This window comes from Engystomops pustulosus, chromosome 8, assembly GCF_040894005.1.
Source record: "Engystomops pustulosus chromosome 8, aEngPut4.maternal, whole genome shotgun sequence".
NCBI classification, from domain to species: domain Eukaryota; kingdom Metazoa; phylum Chordata; class Amphibia; order Anura; family Leptodactylidae; genus Engystomops; species Engystomops pustulosus.
Genome location: NC_092418.1, coordinates 91,578,312 through 91,592,381, shown reverse-complemented (window position 1 = coordinate 91,592,381; position 14,070 = coordinate 91,578,312). Strand labels below are relative to the sequence as shown.

The 14,070-nt window shown below is 38.8% G+C and overlaps 1 protein-coding gene across 2 annotated transcripts in view; it reads right to left on the bottom strand.

Annotated features, from left to right (window-relative positions):
* The window catches only part of TLK1 (tousled like kinase 1), a 203,639-nt gene that overhangs the window by 107,554 nt on the left and 82,015 nt on the right, over positions 1 to 14,070 (bottom strand). For both annotated transcript variants that reach the window (XM_072121751.1, XM_072121750.1), the window contains exon 3: positions 5,569 to 5,631. In XM_072121751.1, the coding sequence (XP_071977852.1) occupies positions 5,569 to 5,614 (46 nt within the window). In that variant the 5' untranslated portion in view covers positions 5,615 to 5,631. The remainder of the gene's footprint in view (positions 1 to 5,568; positions 5,632 to 14,070) is intronic.

Below are 14,070 nucleotides of genomic sequence, written 5' to 3'. Positions count from 1 at the left end.
GTCCTACCAAACTCATTCAATGCATTTCATGCAATTTCTACCATTCTCACAACATCATAAATTCTGTAATTATCTCCAAATCTCCTCAAGATAACAAGTTACGTCATCTATTACACAACTACACAAAAAAGGACTTATGGATGGAGAACATTTGGATTGGATTTGTATGTGTTCCATTTAAAATATATATTTTTTTCAATTTAACTGCTTATAAAATTCTAGCGCTGGGGAACATTAGATTTTCATCACAAAAGTAAAATGTCGACCACTTAAGGTAAAAATACATGAATTAATATGAGAGCCAGGTGTTTCCTGTAAGTAATAGGAGCACTAAAGCTCTGCTGTAAAGTGTAGTAAAAACTGCTTTGTGGATATAATCGCTACAGTTTGGGGGCGAGGAAAGACTGTCTGGAAACGTTAAATCATTTCTTAAATGTGTGCGTTACCTCATAGACCTGCTTGAACGGACTAAAATTCTTTAAAAACCTAATCATTCATCTCCTCTGAATGTCTTCTTATCAGATGGATGTGCAACTACAACTCTCAGCAGGCCCCAAGGACCAAAGCCTGAGCCTGTTATAATGTAGGAGGTTACATAAAATATAGATCAGGATGGACGCTGCTGTGTTACATTTCTCTTTTTGCGTCAATACTGTGGACATTTATAAATGTGGGCTGCACATACAGGTCATATGGATGGGCCCCCAAAAGCACAATAAGGCTTGATGCAGTCATCTCCTTCACATCCGGCACTGTTCACACCATACCGAGCTACTTTATCTATCCTATACACCGGTAAATACATTCAAACAAGTATTTACCAATTTATAACAACATATAGGGGCACATTTACTCACCCGTCCTGTTGACGCTGCCGATCCGGAATGTCGGACGAGGATTCGGAGCTGCCGCGATTCACTAAGATCGTCCGTCCAATTTGCTGCATGTGTTGCTTCCCCCACTGAGGTCCGCCGGAGATCACCTTCTTTTTCCCAATGCATGCGAGTGCTGATCTTGCGACACAATTTCCGCGGTTTGTCCGAATCAGACGGGTTGTCTGACGGCCCCACCCCCGATTTGTGTCGCATGCACGCTAGCGCCGATGCACCACAATCTGATCGCGTGCACCAAAAAGTCGGGGCAAATCGGAAAAATTGGGGAACCTGATGGAAATGGGTCCGACGGACCTTTAGTAAATTTACCCCATACAGTCACTGTATTTGATGAAATTCTGTTTGGTTAATGTGTGATCTGGAAAAAAACCCACCAATTTCTTTGAAACCAAATTTTTAAAAATATTTTATAGTATTTTTGGATTTCTTGAATGGCTTAAAAGGTCACAAAACAAGACTACAACGCTATGCTGAAATTTTTACTCTGACCTCTAGGTTTAAAGTGAACCGGTCATGGGGATTTGGGACACTAAACCACCCACAGGTCCTTACTACATTACCATTTGGTATTTTCACCAAATCATATTAAAAAAACAAAACTTTATACTCACCTACTCCCTCATTCCCTTCAACAGCTGCCTTCTGACACAGCAAGCGAGGCCGGCGTAGCACAAACACAAGCGTGGTAGGTACAGAGCATGCGTAGCTCAGCCTTTATCTTGGCTTCACTCGCCACATAGCGAGAGGAGTCGCCGATGCGGGATCTTCTGATGTAAATCCGAGTTCACTTAACGGAATCACAGCAAGGGGAGTATAAAAGTTTATATTTTATTTTTTACTGCACGTAAAGAGTAATGAAAGGTTGGCTTGGGACCCTAAACACAGGTCCATAAATTAACACTTATTGATTCCTTAAGGCTTTTTAATAGAACAATCACCACGTGTTACACAGATAAGACAGAAAACACATCACTACTGGCAATAGATCATGTCACAGCTTATCTCCCCCCCCCTCCCTGTACAAAGACCTCTATATAGATAACACTGACCCATCATTACATCACTACTGACAATAGATGATGTCACAGCTTATCTCCTCCCCCTCCCTGTACCATGACCTCTATATAGATAACACTGACCCATCATTACATCACTACTGACAATAAATGATGTCACAGCTTATCTCCTCCTCCCTCCCTGTACAATAACCTCTGTATAGATAACACTGACCCATCATTACATCACTACTGACAATAGATGATGTCACAGATTATCTCCTCCCCCTCCCTGTACAATGACCTCTATATAGATAACACTGACCCATCATTACATCACTACTGACAATAGATGATGTCACAGTTTATCTACTCATCCTATCTGCAATGAGCATTCCTAAAAAATGTTATAGTCTATTGCTATCTTTGGCCTTGAGACTACTGAAATCATTTCGTGTAGGGTCAACCAGAACAGAGGTAAGATGGCAAAAGCCAAAATTATGGATGGAAAACAGAATAGAAAACAGATTTTTCTCTCTGTTGTCATCTGCCATTAAAACGTACAATAATTAATAGAAATAATAAGTGAAATAGATACATTCCCTTTAACAACTGAATTTTTTTTTCTGAAGATACTCAAATAAAATTTTATAAAATAATTTGAGATGAAATAACTGTAAATTCCTAATATAGCCAGAGGCAACCCAAAATAAATATAGGACTCCCGGAAAATGAGACACGTGTTATCTTACTAAAAAAAGGAAAGCAAAACATTTCTTCACTCAATCTGCATAATGATCTTCTCGTTACAAATATAGAACCAAATTTTGAACATTCTTGTAATTTTAGTAATGTTGGATTTGTTCTCATTCTTAGAACACTGAAATGATATTGCTTCGATATGCTATTAATGTGCAATTGTTAGGGATCCAAATGTTTCCACTTAGGAGCATCATGTAACGTAGCTAAGGCCCTATTTACACAGCCACAATTGTGGCTATGATCAGCCAGCGCAAAGTCCACGGCACCCATTAATGCACACGGTGTCTGCCTCCATATAATTTATTTTGACCAGTAATGTTTTCAGTTATGTTATCGTAAGTTTTTCTTTTTTCTTGTGTGCGTTTATATTTTCCTGCAATTTTAACAAATACCATATATACTCGAGTATAAGCCTAGTTTTTTAGCACAAAAAATGTGCTGAAAACCCAAACTCGGCTTATACTCGAGTAAAAGAATATATAGGTTTTAGCAGGTTATTGTGGTAAAATTAGGGGCCCCGGTTTATACTTGGGTCGGCTTATACTTGACAGTAATTGCAAAAATAATCTGTTCAAACCATCATTAACGAAAAACGTGTATGCTGGAAAATTATAGTTTAAAACATAAGATGTCTGTGGAATATAATGGTGGTATATATAAAAAAAAGATTATTATTATTATTACCAGTAATGTCATAGCCCTACATTCAATTTTGGGACATCAAGATGAAATTTAGCACAGATTTCATTGTGAACAACAATTTAACAGAAGGAAGAGTAGAAAAACTTTGAAAACTGAAGAGAAAATTATTCTTCTCCGATCACATACATTACAAAACTTTTTGATTTTACTTGTACTATTGATTTATGTTATATTTGTTGAAAAGGTAGTGACTACAGGCAGTCCCCGGGTTACGTCCAAGATAGGTTCTGTAGGTTTGTTATTAAGTTGAATTTGTATGCAAGTCGGAACCGTATACTTTATAATTGTAACCCCAGCCAAATTTTTTTTTTGTTTTGGTGACAATTGGATTTTAAAAATGTTGGATTGTCATAAGAACCAGGATTAACAATAAAGCTTAATAACTGTTGTAGCGGTTTATTGTAGCCCAAGACTAAGGTACAGTAAATTACCAATTACCAGAGTTCCGTTTGTAACTAGGGGTCAATTCTAAGTTGGGTGTTCTTAAGTAGGGGACCACCTGTATTTAGATACACTTATGTGACTGTAAAATTGACATAATTGATTGAAAGTTGCTTGCACTCAATCCCTGATGATGTAGTATGTGATGCCCATAATCTGCCATATTGCAGAATAAACAATTAACCACCTCAAAATTCCGATCAAAAAGTTTCTGTGCTGAAGTTTTAGCACAAAGCCATTTTACATGTGATCACTGCTACTTTATTGATGGTTTAGCTGATTACACTGTTTATGGTTTTACCAATTTAGTTTGTAGCTATTTCCTTGTCTGTCCTTAGCACCTGTCTTGTCCCCTCAACAGCAAGCCAGATGTCTTAAGGAATGTTGTTATACGGATAGCAGACACATGATGCTATGTGTTGTCAGATACTTGTAAAGGGTCATAAGGTGATCTATTTCAGGAATCTAAAGTTACATTCATGGTCTGTTTCCGGACAGTTTCATTTATTAAGGCCAACAAAACCAAAAGGGAAGATCCATTAATCATTCAAAGAAACCCTGGTGTACGTGATACTGACCAACACAGCCTACTCTGCCATCTGCCAAGAAAGGAGGCAAGATAAGAAGGAGGGTTAACCTTAATTTGAAGTCACATAAACAGGACATTAAAATAATATGGTAATTAAGTTATGTATAATATGGTTGAATAAAAAAATGTGTTTTCCAGTTTCAGAAATTTTAGAAGCAATAGTCAAGTAGATCCTTTCCTCTGGTCCGTTGCAGAGCCGGCCGTCACTGCGGACCTGTCTTGGTATATAGAGGAAACTAGAGATGAGCCGAACGGAAGTGAAGGTTCCTCTTGACCCGGACATTATGTTGGAATGGCTACTAACCTAGCAAATTAACGGACCTAACAAATAATCAAAGCTATGATTGGCCAGGGGAGATTGTTAAACTTAACATTTCGGTAGTCCTATGAAGCCAAATTTAGCAGTCACAGGAACAAGGACTATGACATTTTTTTACACAACGAATTTGCTAAATTTGTAACTTCTCTGGTGAAGATTAATGTGCTTTGATAAAAGGCTTATGATAAAACTAGTGGGTTGTTCAGCTTAAACAGCATATTAGTAATATGTAAATTAACTGTAGATGCTACTGCGGCGTGGAGTAGCATTAGGGCCAGGCTAGTACACGCCCCAGTAGCCTCTGCAGCTAATTTATATATTACGAAAATAAAGTTTTTATCAAGTTACATTCCAGGATTATTAAATTACAGATTAGGGCAGAGGCAGGCAGGAGGAATCTACCATGAAATCTAGATTCCTCGCGTAGGTTTCCGTTAGGCCTGTTGTATGGAAAATCCAAAAATGTTGGCTATAGCCAGGTTGCTTACAAACTTTTATATCAAATTAAGTATCAAAGTTGAAAACTTATTTTGAACAGGGGAAATTCGCCTTATGTGAACTGTTTGATCTAAGAAAATTTTTTGATAACCGGCTTTTACAAGAGAGAAGAAAGAGGACATAACTGAAGTAATAATTCACTAGACAGACACACAATACCAACACACAGGCGCATTACCCAACAAAAGTGCTCTGACAGCAGCTGCCAGGAGATGCCCACGCTATATTGTTGGCCAATCTACATAACGCAGTTTACTTTTGACCAGATTGACATATTTACTTAAAAGTGAATTTACTATAGGTAGAGAAATACAAAAGGTAAAAAAGACTGATCTACATATATCAAGGCAATATACAATTCTTACTTACCCCAATGCAGTAAGTAGTCAGTGTTCTCAACAGAAGTGTAGGACATTGAAAATTCGACTTTTGCTATAAGAGAGAGATCAATTATTATTTTTGTTTGGATATCAGGTACATTTTAAGTAAAAGGAAGTAAAATTTACAGGACACACGCTATACACAGTTTTCATAACATCATTGTATTAATAAGTCCTGTACATGAATGTGTTCATTTTACATAGGTTCTTGTCACCAGTGGGGTCAAAGTCTAAATCTTCTGACTATACATATACGTCAGGTTAAAGTTTTATAGAAGGCCTAGAGAAGACGCACCCAGTGGGAGCAACATTTTTGGCCTTCATCAGGTAAAAAAATAAAAAAAATGTAAAAAAAACAAAACAAATAAACAGCATAAATAACCCAATAGATGTATACTGATAACTTAATGTATGCGTTGCCTTCTAACACACTTCTGAAAATACCAAACCATCTCTTCACTGTAAATAATGGGAGAAACAATCTCGGTCCCTGTTTCCAGCAGAGATGACCATATACTTTCTTGAGTCGTCAAAAAGCGCTGTGCTGTCTAAATGAAAGGAAACCTACCATGAGGAACCTACCATGAGTAGTAGATCTGATGGTAGATTCCTCCTGCCTGCCTCTGCCCTAATCTGTAATTTAATAATCATGCACCCTAACCGAATTTGTTAAAACTTTATTTCAGTAATATGTAAATTAACTACAGAGGCTTCTGGGGCATGTACTAGCTTGGCCGGGCACTGGGAGTTAAGTCTAGTACACGCCCCAGTAGCCTCTGAAGTTAATTTACATATTACTAAAATAAAGTTTTTAACGAGTTAGGTTCCAGGATTATTAAATTACAGATTAGGGCAGCGGCAGGCAGGAGGATTCTACTTCTGATTCTTAATGGTAGATTTTCTTTAAAGTGTAAAATCATAAATCTTGTACTATACTTTATTAAGATGAATATTTTCTTCACGACAGAGAAAATAAGGCTAAGCTTAACTCCTTACAGACCGGTTTAATATTTAAATTGATGTTTTACATCTGTCAATCAAGTGGCTGCCTAATGAACGTGGCTCATTAGATACCTGATTTTTCTGTTTTTTTTTGGGGGGGGGGGGGGGTTACAATACACTTCAGCCCTTTACAAAGTCCGAGAAGAGGACGAAGCCAGTGGCACCAATCTGCTAAATTGGCATAACAATATTAGGGTAGAGCATCACCTTACCAGCATAGTCTGGGTTCAAAGTGCTTGTACGCCTGACATATACATACACACTAAATGTGTCCATAGACTTATGGAGCAGGAAATATTGGATAAAAATAGACAGTCAGCATCTTTTCATCTTCCTTCCTGCTGGAGAGCACAATATATGCTCAATTTGTACAATTAGAGACTATGGGAGACAAATGCAACTGTATGGCATCCATCCCAGCCTTCACTGTATACTATGAGTGTTACCCCAATGATGCGACAGTCCAAAAATGAACATTTATGTTACTTAGAGGACAACCGGTACACAAGCAGCAGCAAATGGCTCTCTCCTCCTGGTATGTAGGGGGAAGTAGTGAACCTAACGTATGCCATTGTATGAGTGTACAGTGGGATATGTTGTAGCAATCTGTGTTAAGGGGGAATCCTCCCGACATTTTTTACAACGGAGAAACAAAAAATAAGTCTTGTCTTACAACAATTTAGCTAAGCAAGCAAATATGTTTTCCAAGGTGTTAAATGGAAAACAATACCTCCTTTTGCTACCTTGAAAGGCAGCCCCCTTAACACCAAGTATGACCTACAAGAAGTCTAAAAACATGATGTGGGATTAAGCCAAACAAATGCCTTTAAGGTGGCCTTAATTGGCAATCTCTCCTTAAGGAGAACACCTACTGTCTGACCCTAGTCAATAGCCTCTCACATAGCCAAACCAGTTCTCTACACTGTACTGAGGAGACCCAACCAGGTCGAAACAGTGCTGTCTACAGTTGGAAGTCTGTTCCTCCTGGAATAGATATACTGGTTTGGCTTAATCCCGCATCATGTTTTTAGACTTCTTGTAGGTCATACTTGATGTTAAGGGGGCTTCCAAGGCACTAAAATTTGAGACGTTTTTTTAAAGGAAAACTAGACAATGGCGAACTTTGAAGGGAGACTGTTTTAGGCACAAAAAAGGTCGACCTCGGTACACAGGTAACAGGGGTCTGGCAGTAATGACTACGTCAGCACCACGCTAGTACTGCAGTACTGGAGCAGGAAAATACAAGATCTTTGTTATTTTTACAGCTCCTCCAGTTTCATTCTTGCACATCCCTCCCTGATGTAGCTTTACACGCTGTTATACGGTCTCACCTGCTCCCATGTCACTTCCCACTCCATTTGCCTGTTGTAAACTCATGGCACGCAGTTTAACACAGAGTGTGAGGGGGAGGTGCTCCTGCACAGTGTAACAGTTATAGCACCGAGAGGCTCTGGTAACACCTCTCATAACACTTCTGGCTCATTAGCATAATTATAAAAGTTGGTTTTAGAAGGAAGGAGGCCATGGATAACAAATATAAGAAGATTACCACAGTCATGGTGCCTGGATCTATGCGTAAGTGCCCCTGGTTTATCATGATGGATTTTGATGGTAGTCCTTGAACATCTCCAGGTTACAAGCGCCTATAGTCCATGTTGTTGCTGTATACCATTTTTTTTTCCATGATATGGACATTAGCTAAGGCAAAATGTCTTTTCCATGGTTAAAGGGGTTGTCCATCCTTAAAAAAAAACCTGTATATCAGGTCTGGGTGGTTATAAAAAACATACACTTGCCTCCATCAGCGCTCCCCTTGTGACATCCATGCACCATGCATTTGTTTACAGAGGCCGGTGTTCATATTGTACTTCCGCATTGAAAGTAATGCAGTATTAGGCGCATGGAACTAGTAAGACATAATTACCGGTCTCTGTAAACAAACAGGGGCACGGCCATGGCGGAAGGGCCGGGGGCAACAAGAGTGACAGAGGAGATAGGGATCCGTTTTTATGGTTTTAATAGCCTCTCCCATTTTTTTGAAGCCCGGACAACCGTTTTAAGTGCAGAAAAATAGCTCTTTAAAAAAAAAAATAATATATATATATATATATATATATATACACACACATACATACATACATACATACATACATACAATCATAAAATAAAATCAGAATAGAAATAAAATATGTATCTTTCGGACATTATTCAATAGTACAGGCCGTCCCCTAATTAAGAACACCCGACTTACAGACGACCCCAAGTTACAAACGACCCTCTGGATGTTGGTAATTTACTGTACTTTAGCCCAAGGCTACAATAATCAGCTATAACAGTTATCACATGTGTCTGTAATTAAGATTTATTGTTAATCCTGGTTCTTATGACAATCCAACATTTTTAAAATCCAATAATCATAGAGACCCAAAAAATGTTGCCTGGAGCTACAATTATAAACTATACAGTTCCGACTTGCATACAAATTCAACTTAAGAACAAACCTCCGGACCCTATCTTGTACGTAACCCGGGGACTGACTATATGGTTTATTTATTAACATTTCTAGGTGAAATTTCCCCCTCCAAAGCTGAAATCCAGACAGATATAAATTAACTATAAAAACAGATGATATGAGAGAAATAGCTACGGATACAATCTGCAAAGCGAGAACTGCTCCACATTCGGAACAGGTCTCATTATAATTAATTTTGTGAATTTATGAATTGCCAAATAACTCGTTACTGGAGGAAATTACATGGAGCAGGTTAATATGATAACCCAGTTAGGAGCTTATCTTCACTAGGTATCCATGTCAAGTACTTGAACAATATGCCCACTATGGCATCACACAAGTTATAGAAATATTATTACAATAATGTCAAGGATGATGTTAAAAAAGGTAGGTTGCCATGGAAACACAATGCCTACCGGTAATACAATTGCTTTCTTCGCTGCAGGATAACACGCAGGTGACGCCCAAACCCTCAGCTGGCACAGTGCACGCCGGCATTATAGAGCAAAAATACAAGGGCAAGTGTATTCTTAGCATTCTAGAATACACAGAATTTTCTTTCTTGCAGGACAGTATCCTGCAGGGTCTTTCATGTGAAAGTTGTCAAAAATCACACTAAAGACCCACTTAATGACTACAAAGTGCAATACCACATGTGTAGGTTTTTATTGTATTTTAATTTTACAGATGATTTATATTATCACATAACAACCCAAAACTGGCATCAGATTTAACCCCATAAACAACAGGTTAAAACATTTTTTTTCTCCAATGCCCATGTTTCTGTGAAATCTCACCAGTTTACCTATAAAACATTATAAAAGTCATGTGAAATTGAGCAGAGTAGCGTCGTATTTTACAAGCGACGAGTTACTTTTAGACTACCCCATCTTTGGTTCTGTAGCACTTTATTTGGTGCAATATTAACGATAATAATCTCATCTTTCCAATTGAATCAGGCTTGTGATTTTGTGATCTTCGTAACTAGAGATACAGGCAGTTAAAAAGATTAAAAAGATATGAGCTGCAGATAAAATCCAAATCCTCACATATGTATATCTGGTTCTGTAGCTCACACAACCACAATCCTGATGCTATCAGAAAGATGAGATCATTGACTATATTATGATCTGTTTATAGGTTAATGAGTGAGATTTCACCCATCAAAGTTGATTCATTAACTCTAGGTTCTAGCAAGGTTCTAGGACAATCATAATGGGGCACATTTATTTACCCGGTCCTGTCGCAATCCCCGAGGTGCGTTGTCCGACGAGGATGAAGTCCGCCGCGATTCACTAAGATCGTGCGCCCGATATCCTGCATGTGTCGCTTCCCCGCTGAGGTCTGCCGGAGTTCACCCTCTTCTTCCCGGTGCATGTGAGTGCATGTCTTGCAACACAATTTGAATTTTAAATCCTACGCTTAGTCCGAATCAGTCGGGTTGTTCTACTGGCCACGTCCCCCGATTTGTGTCACATGAAAGTCGGTGGAATTGCGACAAAATCCGATTGTGTGCGCCAAAACCCCCTGTTAAATGTGGCGCAAATTGCAAATAGTCGGGAAACCTGACGGAAATGCAGTGTGCGGACCCTTAGTAAATGTGCCCCAATGAGTCATGCTTCTCCTATCGGGTCCTGCACCATGCATTGGTCAATGAATTAGCTTTGACCAGAATGTTACTTTAAAGGGCGATTCTAATAAAGACATGTCAAGTAGTTTAATGTGGTAAAATCTGGTGAGGGAGTCCCTTCAAATAATTTTCCTGTAATTACCCCTAAAGATCAAAAGAAAAGGTCACATAAGCAACCTACTGCTCTCTTCATTTCTATGGCACTGCCAGAGCGAGCAACTGCAATACCCTGCTGACCCTGTCAGTGTCATAGACTGTGAATGGAGCAGCAGTGCATGTGCTTGACCTGCTGCTCCATTTATTTAATAGTTTCATAGACTTCTGTACATAGGGGTTGACTTGCTGTGACACGGATAATCCCTTTATATCAATTGTGGAATTTTTTTAAGAACAGGTTGAATAAACTAATTGAATATCTTACATTAATAAATAATAAGAGTCATATACACACACTGATCCGCACTGATCACCTCTTCATAAACCTAAATAAGGATTGGTCATTAATAGTAGAATCCTTCTTTTTTACTTTTATTTTATTTTTTGCATCTCAGCTGTTCATTGATACAGATCACAATTTATACAAGGGGGTAAAAATAGTATGAACTGTTAGATGAATTTTATCAGTCATCACACAGGATCTTCAGTTTGACATTAATTTTGCACAATTATTTTTTATTTGTAACAACTTTTAAGGACTTTTCTAGTATACAGGTGGTCCTCTACTTAAGGACACCCAACTTACAGACGACCCCTAATTACAGAGGGACCCCTCTGCCCCCTGTGACCTCTGGTGACCTCCCTGGATGTTACTTTAGTCCCAGACTGCAATGATCAGCTGTAAGGTGTCTGTAATGAAGATTTATTGATAATCCTTGGTCCCATTACATCTAAAAATGTTGAAACTCTGTCACTGGGCCAAAAAATTTTTTTGGTCTGGATCTACAATATATACAAAATATACAGTTTCGACAAATCCAACTTAAGAACAAACCTATGGACCCTATCTTGTATGTAACCTGGGGACTGTCTGCATTTATCAATCTTATGAAGAAATTACTATGTGACATCTTAACTGTATAGTTTTAATATATTAGAATACTCTAGGGTGCCCTTTGTCACAAGTTGCAGTGTCCATAATAAAAAGCTGAATGACGACTGCTTATGGGGTCACCAATACTCAATTTATTTCAAGCCGAAAAAGGGATGCACCTGCCAAGAGGCCAGTTGAATCACTCGCCTTAATCTGCACCAATAGCAGGAGGCGGCATCCTAGAGGTTGATAATGAAGGCACCCGAGAAGCGGCTGTTTTCTGTGCAGCAGTCCACTCACACATCATAAGCAGGATAACAACAGAAGATCCACTACTGACAACAAATGATGTCTGCGCTAATCTACACTTTCTATCCACATAGGCCACTGCTGCCTATGGCCTTGAGGTTGCTGTAAAGTATATTACGAATTGCTGTTACTAGAACTCAGGCAAGATTGCAGCCCCCATGTAAATGGTCAAAAAAAAAGTGATGTATTTTGTTATCTTGTTTTAATCAAAATAAGTCAAAATAAAAATTGATTATAATTTTCAACAGATTTATAAAAGGGTAACAAAACCTCTGAAGCCAAATGTTGCGCTGGAATGGCTATTGCGTTTTACTAATGTGCCAAAAGCTTCAATAACTAGCAATGTATGCTTAATAAAGCATATATGGTAACAAAAATTTTCTAATAAACGTACAAAAAGGGGTTCCCCAGTTTCCTAAAATAAATGTAATTGGTTGCAAAATGCCAGTTTAGACAATTTTCCAATATACTTTCCGTATCATTCCATAGGAAGCTCCATTGTTTATATCCGGGTCCCTGGTCATGTGATGTCCCACAGGTGCACAACACATGGCTCCGATTACTCTCTGTGATATAACAAGCCGTGCACCGGTGTGATCTTTCATTACCAGGGACAGAATGAGATCTAGAAATCCATAAGGAATAGATAAAGAAATTATATTGGAATATTGTATACATTTTCATTAATCAAACAAAAAATAGTGGCTTCCTCAAACTGGACATCCCTTTTAAGGGAACCAATATCATGTACAGGCAGTCCCTGGGTAATGTACAAGATAGCTTCTATAAATTTGTATAATTTGTGTGCAAGTCGGAACAGGTATATTTTGTAAGTGTAAGGATTTTAAAAAATTTGGTCTGTAAAGGGAACAAGCATTAGCAATAAAGCTTCATTGCAGACATAACACAGTTGACCATTAAAGCATCCAGAGAGATTCCCCAGAGGTCACAGTGGGCAGAGAGGTCTGTTTTTAAATCGGGTGCCCTTAAAGGGCATCTACCACCAGGATGAAGGACTGTATGCAAATGAGCCCGAGGGGCTCCAGGCTCCATAGGGGACAGCCTGTATTAATGTTATTAAATGTCCAACACAACTTTATTATGAGAATTCTGACATCTTTGACAATAAACATAGTCAAGTAGATCCTACTATGAACACAAATACTATATAGAGAACATATACATATGATAAATACAAATGAATCTATACATGAAGGCATCTTACACTGAAATTTGGATTCTGTAATTTAAGGAAAAAAAACAGGAAAGAGATTTGTTTCAGCAGAGAAATGGTTAATCTGACAAGGAGGAACAATCGGATGAAAGGAGTGCGATTAAATAGTGACTCATCTAACAGAGGCCAGGTTTGTATCTGGATGTCTAAAGACCACGCTGGAGGTGACCATGACAATGCAAAAAGGGCCAATTTAAACACAGCCGACACCCTACTGTTTGCCTTTGGTAGAAAACGTGAAAGAAACCATAGTAAAGGTCTGCAAAGACGATAAGGTACGAGAAACATTAATCATACGGAATCAATCCCACGCGCTTATATGTTCTCATTATTCCACCACCTCATCTGTATCATGCCTCACTGCTACCGACAAGGAGATAGAACTTACAAAAAGAAACCTAGATAATGAATTTATTGACGGATATTTCTCGTCATTTCCTGGGCTATGGAAAATGGCTCGCAGAAAAGGAAAAGGTGACATACAGCGATCACTATTAGACCCCTTTCAGATGACCGTATATTGCGGCTGTATGCTATCCGTACAAAGAGCGGCTAGCATACGGACACCATGTAGGTGCATTGGCACTGCACAGTCCGATGAGCACACACACGTGTCACCGTACCACGCTATTGACGGAAAAAAGAAAGCTGGCTCTGTCTTTAGCCCTACACACGTTTAGCCATATGGCCCTGCGGCACGCCTCCCTATGGAGAGGGGAGCACTCACCCCTCTATCCCTTCTGCCACACGTAGCATTCGTTGGTGTGAAAGTAG